The following is a 16088-nucleotide window of genomic DNA, read 5'->3' on the forward strand; positions in this document are numbered from 1 at the left end:
TAAAGGTTTCAAGGGATGCAAGAATTGCAAAGCTTGCTCACAGGTCAATACAGATAAAGCTATGTCATATACCAGTTCCACCACGGGGAAGGAGTTTCACATTAAGTCGGGGATTGGCTGCCGCTCGGACTTTGTGGTCTATTTGCTTCAGTGTCCGTGTGGCAGTCAGTATGTGGGACGCACTAAGAGGTGCTTAAAAGTGAGGCTTCTTGAACATATTAACAACATCAAGAAAAAACTTGAGACCCACTCTGTTCCTCTCCATTGCAACAATTGCCCACAATTCTTTTTAAAAGGTTTACGGTGCATGGGGATGGAACAAATTCAACCACACTGGAGAGGGGGGAACAGGGAGAAGCGTTTGGCCAAAAGAGAGTCCTATTGGATTCATAGACTGGGCACCCTTACACCAAGGGGAATGAATGTAGATATGGATATCATTTGTTTTTTGGATTAACTGAGTTAAAGAGAGAGATATATATATTCTCTTTTTATATAGATAAGCTATTTCTGAGATTTGAGCACACTAGTCTTACGATTAAGCAAGGGAAATAAATTATGTTGAACACTATATGCACATGCAATTATGGATTGCGATTAGGCACGAGAAACAAACTATGTTAAACACAACATGCAAATGCAAATATGGATATGTCATTTTAAAATGAAAAATTTAAAATTATAGCTATATATTCACATTAATCATTGGTTTAAAAGGTATTTTAAGAATTCACAAACTATTAATTACTAATGGTATATGATATAAAATAAATTTGCGATATATAACTTTAGAATTATATTTGTATGCACACTTGGATAGGAAGTCGTTGCATTCATTTTTTCATATTTTTCCGTTTCTATTTCAAGTTATAGAGGATATATTAATGTTCTTATTAGTATTATGGGTACTTTGTATGCAATGTATAACAGCCCTCTCGTTTAGATTCTCAAGCACCATCAAGTAATAAATGGACTTATCTCTTTTTATGATGGAACGCACGGCCATGTTATTTTTCCCGAGTGTGGAACGCATACGGGTCACGTGACCGGAACGTAACGCGTGACGTATGCGGAAGTGATAGGAAAATTACACGAGGAGGAATTGGAATCTCCGGCAAGAATCTACACCTGAAGAAAATACCGGGCAACGAATGAATTTCAGAGGAAAGAAGACACCCACTATTCCACCAATGACTTGGAGGGACTAGCCCTATATAAGATTTTATGTGTTAGCGTTTTTTAGGATGCCATTGTCAGCCATTGTACATGTTACTGCTGGTTTTATTGAAAAGGTCCCTGAGGAAGTCCTTTTGTACAAGGACGAAACGCGTAGGACCGGTGACCTGTTTTATCTTTATCTTTATATTTGTTTTTATTTATTTTGTACACCTCCTGATTTTATGAGTGAATAAATTGCCTTGGAAGGATTCTTTTGGTCGGAGTTTGTTTGAATCATCTTGCTGACCCTGACACCCCATTGGCTACCACTCGAGGAGGAATACTGATCGACACCCCCCATCTACATCGTGGGGCGGCACCTTTAAAACGCTAAACCATTTGGAATTTGTGAGTGCATATATACCAGTACACTACCTTTGAGTATCAAACAATATTTGCACTATGTTTTATCCTCTATTCTAGGTACATCAGCAGAATCCCTAAAATATCCTATCATTTACATGATTCCAAAACTCTGCAATCAGTGAAATATAATGTCTGATCAGCAACTGTTTACAAGTTCTCTTTTCTGAGTCACAATAAGTACACTTAAGGAAAAACGAGAGACCCAAACAATGTACAGCTGCCAGTCTCTTCATTTATGCTGGACCGATGCTATCACATGTTTGGTATATTAAGAGATCTCCTCAGTTTAGGTTCAGCTGAGTGTATCCACGTAAAATTTCCTTTGTTCTTCATTCTTTCAATTTCACAGATTGTTTTTTATGTTTCCTGCTTCAGACTAGCCTTGTATTATTCCTTAACACATTTACTATTTTATTGTCCACTCCTGTCATTTAAATAGGACACATTCAGATCCCTTCTGCTAAATAATTCGTGTTTTATTCTTTGAGTTTTTACTTTCAATTACAGCACTAACTGAAAAAAGAAATGTTTATTGAAGTACTGTCAAGTAGACCAGGTTCCAAAAACAATTTTTTTTTTTTTAAAGGAACACTCTGACTGTAAAAATGCACATATTATAATAAAGTAAGATATCTTCCTTAGGTTATAGGTATAAAAAAGAAAATCAGCCCTGGTGTAATTACTGATAGAGTCCATGTGGCAGCTCAGACAACCGGTGCTTTTCTTCTCGGTTGCACAGAAGACATCTATAGAAACTTCTGTAGGATGTTTATATTTGAGGCTATGTTTTATTTAAAAAAAACAAACAAAAAAAAAACAACCTTAAAAAAGCAACTAAACTTACGGTACCTTTGATACAGCTCCACATTCTATGAAACTATCCGTCAAGATGATCTCGGTCAAATCCAAGTCTTCCCATTGGCACGATTCACCCTTCCAAAATGTGTTGCCTCACCTGATTCCACGTAGCGTGCGAGATTGGAGTACAGTTCCTCCATCTATAATTCACTTCTTGAGAAACTCACTGCACTCGGTTAATGACCTAATTTACACTGGGTAACCACACAACAAGGATAAGACACAGCTCTATAACATGAGACAGGGAAAGAAAACAGTTAAATGTAAATTTTAATTTAAAAGTTTAAGCAATTTAGTTTTACTTTTGAGATTTTTGTGACATTGTGTTATTGGAATAATTAACTAAATCAAAACCTATATTTATTTAAAAAATTGTGTGCATTTATATATTAGGCTTTAGCCTATTTTAGAAAAGAAATACATGAGAATATCAGAATTGGCATAAAGCATGAACACAGTTGGAGATGTAAATTAAGATTTAAATGTCCTTTACTTTAAACCAATGAAACATGAACTTAGATTATGTTCGATCTCTATACATGACCCAGTAATATCATTATAGTGCACGGTGTGTCTCAATGTGACATTCTATTCATTGCCACCTAGACCCATTTCCAACACTTACTAATTACTAGAATGGAGTACAGCACTCAGTGCAAAACCATTTAATGTAGCCATCACTGCTTGATCAAGACAGGCAGCAGTTACAGGAAAGTACTCCAAGGCCCTTTGGCTACATAAAGTATTAACATAGACATAGAAACATAGAATGGGACGGCAGATAAGAACCATCCGGCCCATATAGAATACTGTGATTAGTCCCTGTCCTTATCTTATAGTTAGGATAGCCTTATGCCTATCCCACGCATGCTTAAACTCATTTACTGTGTTAACCTCTACCACTTCAGCTGGAAGGCTTTTCAATGCATCCACTACCCTCTCAGTAAAGTAATACTTCGGTTGCCCCTCTATTTAAGACTATGTCCTCTTGTTGTGGTAGTTTTTCTTCTTTTAAATATAGTCTCCTTTACTGTGTTATTATTATTATTATTATTATTATTATTATTATTACCATTTATATAGCACCAACAGATTCCGTAGCGTTTTACAATATTATGAGAGGGGGGATTTAACTATAAATAGGACAATTACAAGAAAACTTACAGGAACGATAGATTGAAAAGGACCCTGCTCAAACAAGCTTACAGTCTATAGGAGTTGATTCCCTTTATGTATTTAAATGTTTCTATCCCATCCCCCCTGTCTCGTCTTTCCTCCAAGCTATACATGTTAAGATCCTTTAACCTTTCCTGGTAAGTTTTATCCTGCACTCCATGAACCAGTTTAGTAGCCCTTCACAAGCAGAAATTAGCAGTTTTTTGTTCTCAGAGCCAGTTCCCATCTGCAAAGAAACAGAATGTCATGTTTTTCCTCTTCTGCAGAACTTGATGCAATGAGCCTTGAATACCGTTAAATAAGGAGAAATCCAATATGGGCTTTGTTCTTATCCATGTACTGATGCTCAGTAAATATGTCACACAATACACATTGTCACAGCAGACACGTGGCTAGAAGACAAACATTCATTCTATGTATGAGGAAGCAGTCAAACACATCTGTGCTGTACTTCTCAGTTTTAAAAATAACTTGTATAAACAGAAGCTCGTGCTGTGTTTTTTGCAGATTAGGGAAAACTTTATTTTCGCAAGAAATTTTATAACACGAGTCATGTCGGCATTAAAGGGAAACTATAAGTACCAGGAATACAAAGCTGTATTTCTGGCACTATAGCTCCCTCTGTTGAAAAACCTTTTTACTTAACTTATCCCAGCGTCGATGTCCCTCGGCACTGGGTCGCGGTCCACCTCCTCCTCTTGCATCCCACGACAAGCGGGCGCTAATGCATATGCGCAGCATTAGACCTCCCAATAGGAAAGCATTGAATACATGCTTTCCTATGTGGAAACATCTGATGCTGGATATCCTTATACAGAGCGTGAGGACGTCCAACGTCAGTTACCAGACCATAGGTCTGTTTGGATGCCTGAAGCGCCCCCAGTGGCTGTCTGGTAGACAGTCACTGAAGGCAGACTTAGAGCTGCAATGTAAACATGCACCCAGAATACTTCAATGAGCTGAAGTGGTCTGGGGGCCTACAGTGTCCCTCTTATGCAGTGCCGGTTAAACAGAGTGTGGTAGTACACTATGAGCGTATGCTGTATTGGCAGGAAGAAATGAAAAATCTTAAAACTATCAGAGTTATTCCCCAAAGTGAATTTCAAATGTAACATGAAATAGCCAGACTGGAAAAAATCTCCTATCCTTGCCTAACATTCTAAATTCACTCAGAATGTTCACTGTAGTAAATAAGGTGCATGTGTTAATATGTATGTACAGAATGTAATCGTGTACTGTTTGTATGTACACTGTGTTTAAATGTATGTGTAGTATGTAAGGGTGTACTGTATATTTGTACAGTCTGTTTATATGTACAGTGTAGTATATATTAGACTTGTGCACTGATGGGAAATTCAGTTAGTCTGATTCATTTTGATGTACCAAATTTCATCCATGGTTTGGTTAATTTTGTCTGATTTTCATACATACCGTATATATTTGTTACAAATTAAATTCACGTGAGCCGATTTCATTTTTACGCTCTCACTCATTGCCGGCGAGAGAGGAGTTTAAAATGGGAATGGTGGGGAACCGCTTTTACTACAATGCAAGCTCAGTCTGCTTGGAGCCCTCAATGGGCTAACTTCAATTTATTTTATAAAGCGTCACTTTATTCTTATGCATTTTGTTTTTGTTTTGATACGGTCCATTTTTATATTGGAATAGTTGCAATGGGAATTAGTTTTTAATTTGCCCTTTTTTGGGAGTTGAAGAAAAGAAAACAAAGACATCTGATGGTAAGTATTTTTTTTTACCGAAAATAGTGGGCCTTCTCACGACTATTAGGGTTGGGGGGTAGGTAGGTATTTTTTATGGGTGCTGGTTAAAGCCTCGGAGACTGGCCAAACGTTTATGGAGGTGATTACAAACGTATTTCCATTCCCTTGTTTATAATTTTTTTAGCCCCCACCCACCACCAAAAGATGGCATGTCTCTTGGTAACCCTGTTCAGTTTATTTAACACCTCTACCCTGATGGTCTCCGGTCTCCCCTTTATTTTATTAGTGACTGGGCAGCCCATAAGTGCCCTAGCAAGGCTTAATACGTGTATAGGGGTTCATAAGAAAACCCCTTTCTGTCTCATTACAGATTTGGCATTTCACCTGAAAGCAAGAAACATTTTTAGTGTAAGATTCACCTTATAAGTTTGTGTTGACATGGTAGGTGAGCTTACACTTTATTGAAGTGATATTAAAAACCTGTTATTTAAATGTGCATATGAATTTGGGGATAGTGTATTTGGGCTGATGAATACTGTAGCTATTGCTGTCGACCAAGAGTAGTTGGAGTTTGAATGAAGGCACAATACTAGCAGTAATTAAGCATGCTCACAGCACAGGCAGCGTACACTAGCAAGCATGCTCACTGCACATGCAGCGTACACTAGCAAGCATGCTCACATCACACACAGTGTACACTAGCAAGCATGCTCACTGCACATGCAGCGTACACTAGCAAGCATGCTCACTGCACATACAGTGTACACTAGCAAGCATGCTCACTGCACCTGCAGCGTACACTGGCAAGCATGCTCACTGCACATACAGGGTACACTAGCAAGCATGCTCACTGCACATACAGTGTACACTAGCAAGCATGCTCACTGCACATGCAGCGTACACTAGCAAGCATGCTCACAGCACATACAGTGTACACTAACAAGCATGCTCACTGCACCTGCAGCGTACACTAGCAAGCACGCTCACAGCACATACAGTGTACACTAACAAACATGCTCACTGCACATACAGTGTACACTAGCAAGCATGCTCACTGCACCTGCAGCATACAATAGCAAGCATGCTCACAGCACATACAGTGTACACTAGCAAGCATGCTCACTGCACATGCAGTGTACACTGGCAAGCATGCTCACTGCACCTGCAGCGTACACAAGCAAGCATGCTCACTACACATACAGTGTACATTAGCAAGCATGCTCACTGCACATACAGTGTACACTAGCAAGCATGCTCACTGCACATGCAGCGTACACTGGCAAGCATGCTCACTGCACATACAGGGTACACTAGCAAGCATGCTCACTGCACATACAGTGTACACTAGCAAGCATGCTCACTGCACATGCAGTGTACACTAGCAAGCATGCTCACAGCACATACAGTGTACACTAACAAGCATGCTCACTGCACCTGCAGCGTACACTAGCAAGCATGCTCACAGCACATACAGTGTACACTAACAAACATGCTCACTGCACATACAGTGTACACTAGCAAGCATGCTCACTGCACATGCAGCGTACACTGGCAAGCATGCTCACTGCACCTGCAGCATACAATAGCAAGCATGCTCACAGCACATACAGTGTACACTAGCAAGCATGCTCACTGCACATGCAGTGTACACTGGCAAGCATGCTCACTGCACCTGCAGCGTACACAAGCAAGCATGCTCACTACACATACAGTGTACACTAGCAAGCATGCTCACTGCACATACAGTGTACACTAGCAAGCATGCTCACTGCACATGCAGCGTACACTGGCAAGCATGCTCACTGCACATACAGGGTACACTAGCAAGCATGCTCACTGCACATACAGTGTACACTAGCAAGCATGCTCACTGCACATGCAGTGTACACTAGCAAGCATGCTCACAGCACATACAGTGTACACTAACAAGCATGCTCACTGCACCTGCAGCGTACACTAGCAAGCATGCTCACAGCACATACAGTGTACACTAACAAACATGCTCACTGCACATACAGTGTACACTAGCAAGCATGCTCACTGCACATGCAGCGTACACTGGCAAGCATGCTCACTGCACCTGCAGCGTACACAAGCAAGCATGCTCACTACACATACAGTGTACACCAACAAGCATGCTCACAGCACATACAGTGTATACTAGCAAGCATGCTCACTGCACCTCCAAGTGTTATGGCCGTGTCTTTGATGTCGGCATATCTGGTGATGAATGCCTTATTTGCACAATTGCTCAGTCATTTTGATTCTCTGGATGCTGGTTCATGGCAATACATAGCAAAAAAAATCCAATTTAGAACTTTATAACAATAATAAAACTAGTTATCACGTACATTGTCTTACAAAGTGAAGTATTTTATTAACTTAATAAATTTAAAAATGTAAAACTTGTAATTGTTAAAAAGGAAATTTTATAAATGATTTATTGTTAACTGTAAACAAAAGAATACTGTGTTAAATACTGCGAAATAACTACTTTTACAGCTTAAGGTGAAATAGTGCCACCTAGTGACAGCTAGATAACAATACGTTTAATAGAAAGATCCATTTGAGAACTACAGAACACTTGCTGGATGCTAAGATTATTCATGGCTGACAAAGCTTTGGATCAAATACTTAAAAATGGAAAGAACATTCTACAATATAACAAAACAAATAGAAACAAAATATATAATATTGTAAAGCGCTACGGAATCTGTTGGCACTACATAAATGCCAAATATAATAGTCAAATAATAATTAATAATGTCTCTATAGGGAGATGTCTCGATGTAATGGCATGTCTCTATAGCGAGATGTCTCGATGTAATGGCATGTCTCTATAGGGAGATGTCTCGATGTAACGGCATGTCTATATAAGGAGATGTCTCGATGTAATGACATGTCTCTATAGGAAGATGTCTCGATGTAATGGCATGTCTCTATAGGAAGATGTCTCGAAGTAATGACATGTCTCTATAGGAAGATGTCTTGATGTAACGGCATGTCTCTATAGCGAGATGTCTCGATGTAATGGCATGTCTCTATAGGGAGATGTCTCGATGTAATGACATGTCTCTATAGGGAGATGTCTCGATGTAACGGGATTTCTCTATAGGAAGATGTCTCGATGTAACGGAATGTCTCTATAGGGAGATGTCTCGATGTAATGGCATGTCTCTATAGGGAGATGTCTCGATGTAATGGCATGTCTCTATAGGAAGATGTCTCGATGTAATGGCATGTCTCTATAGGGAGATGTCTCGATGTAATGGCATGTCTCTATAGGGAGATGTCTCGATGTAATGGCATGTCTCTATAGGAAGATGTCTCGATGTAACGGCATGTCTCTATAGGAAGATGTCTCGATGTAACGGCATGTCTCTATAGGAAGATGTCTCGATGTAATGGCATGTCTCTATAGGAAGATGTCTCGATGTAATGGCATGTCTCTATAGGAAGATGTCTCGATGTAACGGCATGTCTCTATAGGAAGATGTCTCGATGTAATGGCATGTCTCTATAGGGAGATGTCTCGATGTAATGGCATGTCTCTATAGGAAGATGTCTCGATGTAACGGCATGTCTCTATAGGAAGATGTCTCGATGTAACGGCATGTCTCTATAGGAAGATGTCTCGATGTAATGGCATGTCTCTATAGGAAGATGTCTCGATGTAACGGCATGTCTCTATAGGAAGATGTCTCGATGTAACGGCATGTCTCTATAGGAAGATGTCTCGATGTAATGGCATGTCTCTATAGGAAGATGTCTCGATGTAACGGCATGTCTCTATAGGAAGATGTCTCGATGTAATGGCATGTCTCTATAGGAAGATGTCTCGATGTAATGGCATGTCTCTATAGGGAGATGTCTCGATGTAACGACGTGTCTCTATAGAATGATGTCTCGATGTAACGGCATGTCTCTATAGGAAGATGTCTTGATGTAATGGCATGTCTCTATAGGAAGATGTCTCGATGTAATGGCATGTCTCTATAGGGAGATGTCTCGATGTAATGGCATGTCTATAGAATGATGTCTCGATGTAATGGCATGTCTCTATAGAAAGATGTCTCGATGGAATGACATGTCTCTATAGGGAGATGTCTCGATGTAATGGCATGTCTCTATAGGAAGATGTCTCGATGTAATGGCATGTCTCTATAGGGAGATGTCTCGATGTAATGGCATGTCTCTATAGGGAGATGTCTCGATGTAATGGCATGTCTCTATAGGGAGATGTCTCGATGTAATGGCATGTCTCTATAGGAAGATGTCTCGATGTAATGGCATGTCTCTATAGGGAGATGTCTCGATGTAATGGCATGTCTCTATAGGGAGATGTCTCGATGTAATGGCATGTCTCTATAGGAAGATGTCTCGATGTAATGGCATGTCTCTATAGGAAGATGTCTCGATGTAATGGCATGTCTCTATAGGGAGATGTCTCGATGTAATGGCATGTTTCTATAGGGAGATGTCTCGATGTAATGGCATGTCTCTATAGGAAGATGGCTCGAAGTAATGACATGTCTCTATAGGAAGATGTCTTGATGTAACGGCATGTCTCTATAGGGAGATGTCTCGATGTAATGACATGTCTCTATAGGGAGATGTCTCGATGTAATGGCATGTCTCTATAGGGAGATGTCTCGATGTAATGGCATGTCTCTATAGAATGATGTCTCAATGTAACGGCATGTCTCTATAGGGAGATGTCTTGATGTAACGGCATGTCTCTATAGGAAGATGTCTTGATGTAATGGCATGTCTCTATAGGGAGATGTCTCGATGTAATGACATGTCTCTATAGGAAGATGTCTTGATGTAATGACATGTCTCTATAGGGAGATGTCTTGATGTAATGGCATGTCTCTATAGCGAGATGTCTCAATGTAATGGCATGTCTCTATAGGGAGATGTCTCGATGTAACGGCATGTCTCTATAGGGAGATGTCTCGATGTAATGGCATGTCTCTATAGGGAGATGTCTCGATGTAATGGCATGTCTCTATAGGGAGATGTCTCGATGTAATGGCATGTCTCTATAGGGAGATGTCTCGATGTAACGGCATGTCTCTATAGGAAGATGTCTCGAAGTAATGACATGTCTCTATAGGAAGATGTCTTGATGTAACGGCATGTCTCTATAGCGAGATGTCTCGATGTAATGGCATGTCTCTATAGGGAGATGTCTCGATGTAATGACATGTCTCTATAGGGAGATGTCTCGATGTAACGGCATGTCTCTATAGGAAGATGTCTCGATGTAATGGCATGTCTCTATAGGAAGATGTCTCGATGTAACGGCATGTCTCTACAGGAAGATGTCTCGATGTAACGGCATGTCTCTATAGGAAGATGTCTCGATGTAATGGCATGTCTCTATAGGAAGATGTCTCGATGTAACGGCATGTCTCTATAGGAAGATGTCTCGATGTAATGGCATGTCTCTATAGGGAGATGTCTCGATGTAACGACGTGTCTCTATAGGGAGATGTCTCGATGTAATGGCATGTCTCTATAGGAAGATGTCTTGATGTAATGGCATGTCTCTATAGGAAGATGTCTCGATGTAATGGCATGTCTCTATAGGAAGATGTCTCGATGTAATGGCATGTCTCTATAGGGAGATGTCTCGATGTAATGGCATGTCTATAGAATGATGTCTCGATGTAATGGCATGTCTCTATAGAAAGATGTCTCGATGGAATGACATGTCTCTATAGGGAGATGTCTCGATGTAATGGCATGTCTCTATAGGAAGATGTCTCGATGTAATGGCATGTCTCTATAGGGAGATGTCTCGATGTAATGGCATGTCTCTATAGGGAGATGTCTCGATGTAATGGCATGTCTCTATAGGAAGATGTCTCGATGTAATGGCATGTCTCTATAGGAAGATGTCTCGATGTAATGGCATGTCTCTATAGGGAGATGTCTCGATGTAATGGCATGTCTCTATAGGGAGATGTCTCGATGTAATGGCATGTCTCTATAGGAAGATGGCTCGAAGTAATGACATGTCTCTATAGGAAGATGTCTTGATGTAACGGCATGTCTCTATAGGGAGATGTCTCGATGTAATGACATGTCTCTATAGGAAGATGTCTTGATGTAATGACATGTCTCTATAGGAAGATGCCTTGATGTAATGGCATGTCTCTATAGGGAGATGTCTCGATGTAATGGCATGTCTCTATAGGGAGATGTCTCGATGTAATGGCATGTCTCTATAGAATGATGTCTCAATGTAACGGCATGTCTCTATAGGGAGATTTCTTGATGTAACGGCATGTCTCTATAGGAAGATGTCTTGATGTAATGGCATGTCTCTATAGGGAGATGTCTCGATGTAATGACATGTCTCTATAGGAAGATGTCTTGATGTAATGACATGTCTCTATAGGGAGATGTCTTGATGTAATGGCATGTCTCTATAGGGAGATGTCTCGATGTAATGGCATGTCTCTATAGGGAGATGTCTCGATGTAACGGCATGTCTCTATAGGGAGATGTCTCGATGTAACGGCATGTCTCTATAGGGAGATGTCTCGATGTAATGGCATGTCTCTATAGGGAGATGTCTCGATGTAATGGCATGTCTCTATAGGGAGATGTCTCGATGTAACGGCATGTCTCTATAGGGAGATGTCTCGATGTAAGGACATGTCTCTATAGGGAGATGTCTCGATGTAATGGCATGTCTCTATAGGGAGATGTCTCGATGTAATGGCATGTCTCTATAGGGAGATGTCTCGATGTAACGGCATGTCTCTATAGGGAGATGTCTCGATGTAATGACATGTCTCTATAGGGAGATGTCTTGATGTAACGGCATGTCTCTATAGGGAGATGTCTTGGTGTAATGGCATGTCTCTATAGGGAGATGTCTCGATGTAATGACATATCTCTATAGGGAGATGTCTCGATGTAATGACATGTCTCTATAGGGAGATGTCTCGATGTAATGGCATGTCTCTATAGGGAGATGTCTCAATGTAATGACATGTCTCTATAGGAAGATGTCTTGATGTAATGACATGTCTCTATAGGGAGATGTCTCGATGTAATGGCATGTCTCTATAGGGAGATATCTCGATGTAATGGCATGTCTCTATAGAATGATGTCTCGATGTAACGGGATTTCTCTATAGGGAGATGTCTCGATGTAACGGCATGTCTCTATAGGGAGATGTCTCGATGTAATGGCATGTCTCTATAGAATGATGTCTCGATGTAACGGAATGTCTCTATATGAAATTGTCTTGATGTAATGGCATGTCTCTATAGGAAGGTGTTTCAATGTAATGGCATGTCTCTATAGGAAGATGTCTCGATGTAATGGCATGTCTCTATAGGAAGATGTCTTGATGTAATGACATGTCTCTATAGGAAGATGTCTCGATGTTATGGCACGTCTCTATAGGGAGATGTCTCGATGTTATGACATGTCTATATAAGGAGATGTCTCAATGTAATGACATGTCTCTATAGGAAGATGTCTCGATGTAATGACATGTCTCTATAGGAAGATGTCTTGATATAATGGCATGTCTCTATAGGAAGATGTCTCGATGTTATGACATGTCTATATAAGGAGATGTCTCAATGTAATGACATGTCTCTATAGGAAGATGTCTTGATGTAATGACATGTCTATATAAGGAGATGTCTCAATGTAATGACATGTCTCTATAGGAAGATGTCTTGATATAATGACATGTCTCTATAGGAAGATGTCTTGATATAATGACATGTCTCTATAGGAAGATGTCTTGATATAATGGCATGTCTCTATAGGAAGATGTCTTGATGTAATTGCATGTCTCTATAGAATGATGTCTCAATGTAATGACATGTCTCTATAGGAAGATGTCTCGGTGTAATAACATGTCTCTATAGGAAGATGTCTTGATGTAATTGCATGTCTCTATAGAATGATGTCTCAATGTAATGACATGTCTCTATAGGAAGATGTCTCGATGTAATAACATGTCTCTATAGGAAGATGTCTTGATATAATGGCATGTCTCTATAGGAAGATGTCTCGATGTTATGACATGTCTATATAAGGAGATGTCTCAATGTAATGACATGTCTCTATAGGAAGATGTCTTGATGTAATGACATGTCTATATAAGGAGATGTCTCAATGTAATGACATGTCTCTATAGGAAGATGTCTCAATATAATGGCATGTCTCTATAGGAAGATGTCTCGATGTTATGACATGTCTATATAAGGAGATGTCTCAATGTAATGACATGTCTCTATAGGAAGATGTCTCGATGTAATGACATGTCTCTATAGGAAGATGTCTTGATATAATGGCATGTCTCTATAGGAAGATGTCTCGATGTTATGACATGTCTATATAAGGAGATGTCTCAATGTAATGACATGTCTCTATAGGAAGATGTCTTGATGTGATGACATGTCTATATAAGGAGATGTCTCAATGTAATGACATGTCTCTATAGGAAGATGTCTTGATATAATGACATGTCTCTATAGGAAGATGTCTTGATATAATGACATGTCTCTATAGGAAGATGTCTTGATATAATGGCATGTCTCTATAGGAAGATGTCTTGATGTAATTGCATGTCTCTATAGAATGATGTCTCAATGTAATGACATGTCTCTATAGGAAGATGTCTCGATGTAATAACATGTCTCTATAGGAAGATGTCTCGATGTAATAACATGTCTCTATAGGAAGATGTCTTGATATAATGGCATGTCTCTATAGGAAGATGTCTCGATGTTATGACATGTCTATATAAGGAGATGTCTCAATGTAATGACATGTCTCTATAGGAAGATGTCTTGATGTAATGACATGTCTATATAAGGAGATGTCTCAATGTAATTACATGTCTCTATAGGAAGATGTCTTGATATAATGGCATGTCTCTATAGAATGATGTCTCAATGTAATGACATGTCTCTATAGGAATATGTGTTGATATAATGGCATGTCTCTATAGGAAGATGTCTTGATATAATGACATGTCTCTATAGGAAGATGTCTCGATGTAATGACATGTCTCTATAGGAAGATGTCTTGATGTAATGACATGTCTATATAAGGAGATGTCTCAATGTAATGACATGTCTCTATAGGAAGATGTCTTGATGTAATGACATGTCTATATAAGGAGATGTCTCAATGTAATGACATGTCTCTATAGGAAGAGGTCTTGATATAATGGCATGTCTCTATAGAATGATGTCTCAATGTAATGACATGTCTCTATTGGAATATGTCTTGATATAATGGCATGTCTCTATAGGAAGATGTCTTGATATAATGGCATGTCTCTATAGGAAGATGTCTCGATGTAATGACATGTCTCTATAGGAAGATGTCTTGATATAATGGCATGTCTCTATAGGAAGATGTCTTGATGTAATTGCATGTCTCTATAGAATGATGTCTCAATGTAATGACATGTCTCTATAGGAAGATGTCTTGATGTAATGACATGTCTATATAAGGAGATGTCTCAATGTAATGACATGTCTCTATAGGAAGATGTCTCGATGTAATGACATGTCTCTATAGGAAAATGGCTCGATATAATGGCATGTCTCTATAGGAAGATGTCTCGATGTAATAACATGTCTCTATAGGAAAATGGCTCGATATAATGGCATGTCTCTATAGGAAGGTGTTTCAATGTAATTGCATATATTTGTAGGAAATGTATTAATGCAAATATTCGATTGCCTACCTGTTCCTTAGCTAACTATATAAAACATATTAATACTTACGGCGTCAGAACACACTGTTACATAACGATCAATTTTATTTTTTAACTACCAAATATAATTCCACATAAAATATTAAGTACATGGAGCATTGAAATTTACAGAAGTAGTTTTTAAAGGGAAAACACATCTGTTCATTATTTACACTTCATTCCCCTCAGGTCTCAGGTGAGAAAGTAGAAAATACAGATCAAATTCTGATCAAAGAGCCTGGTGAAAAAACAGAACCGAATGAATGTCAGCAGACTTTATCACAGTTCATCAAAGGTACAGCGAGCAAATTCTATCGCTATGCATACATATTATATGTTATGGACACAATCACAAATCAAATTCAAAGTCACTCCTGGATGGTAGAGTACATGAGAATATGATCATAAAAATCCTGGCAAAAAAAAGTAAACACTGTATATGTAGGGCAAGCACAAAAAAAGTAAAGTATATGCGGGTTGATGGACAATGAGAGAAGCATAAAGTGAATTAGTAGTTATGATTGCATTATTGGGGTAGCATGACAGAAGCTTACAACCATTACACCATTCATCTACCACCGTGGTAGCGATTCACAATTCCCAGAATCAGCACTGTAGAGTCAACAAACCACAGGCATCTCCACATCAATCAAAGAAAATGGTTTATTGGATCATTAAGGCACAATTAAGATTGTATAGTATTTCTTGGCTTTGTATTTAAGGTCCAGTAAACCATTTCCTTTGCATGCCACTGAGATGTTTGTGGATTGCTTCTTCTAAAGTTCTATTTTTGGATAAGCTTTTCAATTGATTTATCTACAACAAGTTCCATAGTCTTTGACGGTGACTTTGGTAAATAAATCATTTGACATTTTTTTCCAACAATTTGTGATCATTTACAAAGTGTATCCTCAATTGTTAACTCAAGGTCATAGACTGTTACTTTTGATTGACTTGTTTCACCTTCGTCAGCTGAGCCATCAATTTCCTATCTATTCTA

At 39.1% G+C, this 16088-nt stretch overlaps 1 protein-coding gene across 2 annotated transcripts in view; it reads left to right on the forward strand.

Annotated features, from left to right (window-relative positions):
* SLCO2B1 (solute carrier organic anion transporter family member 2B1) overlaps positions 1 to 16088 on the forward strand; it is a 136569-nt gene that overhangs the window by 85216 nt on the left and 35265 nt on the right. For both annotated transcript variants that reach the window (XM_063432359.1, XM_063432366.1), the window contains one exon: positions 15278 to 15383. In XM_063432359.1, coding sequence (XP_063288429.1) covers positions 15278 to 15383 — 106 coding nt within the window. The remainder of the gene's footprint in view (positions 1 to 15277; positions 15384 to 16088) is intronic.

Source organism: Pelobates fuscus, chromosome 1 (genome assembly GCF_036172605.1).
Source record: "Pelobates fuscus isolate aPelFus1 chromosome 1, aPelFus1.pri, whole genome shotgun sequence".
NCBI classification, from domain to species: Eukaryota; Metazoa; Chordata; class Amphibia; order Anura; family Pelobatidae; genus Pelobates; species Pelobates fuscus.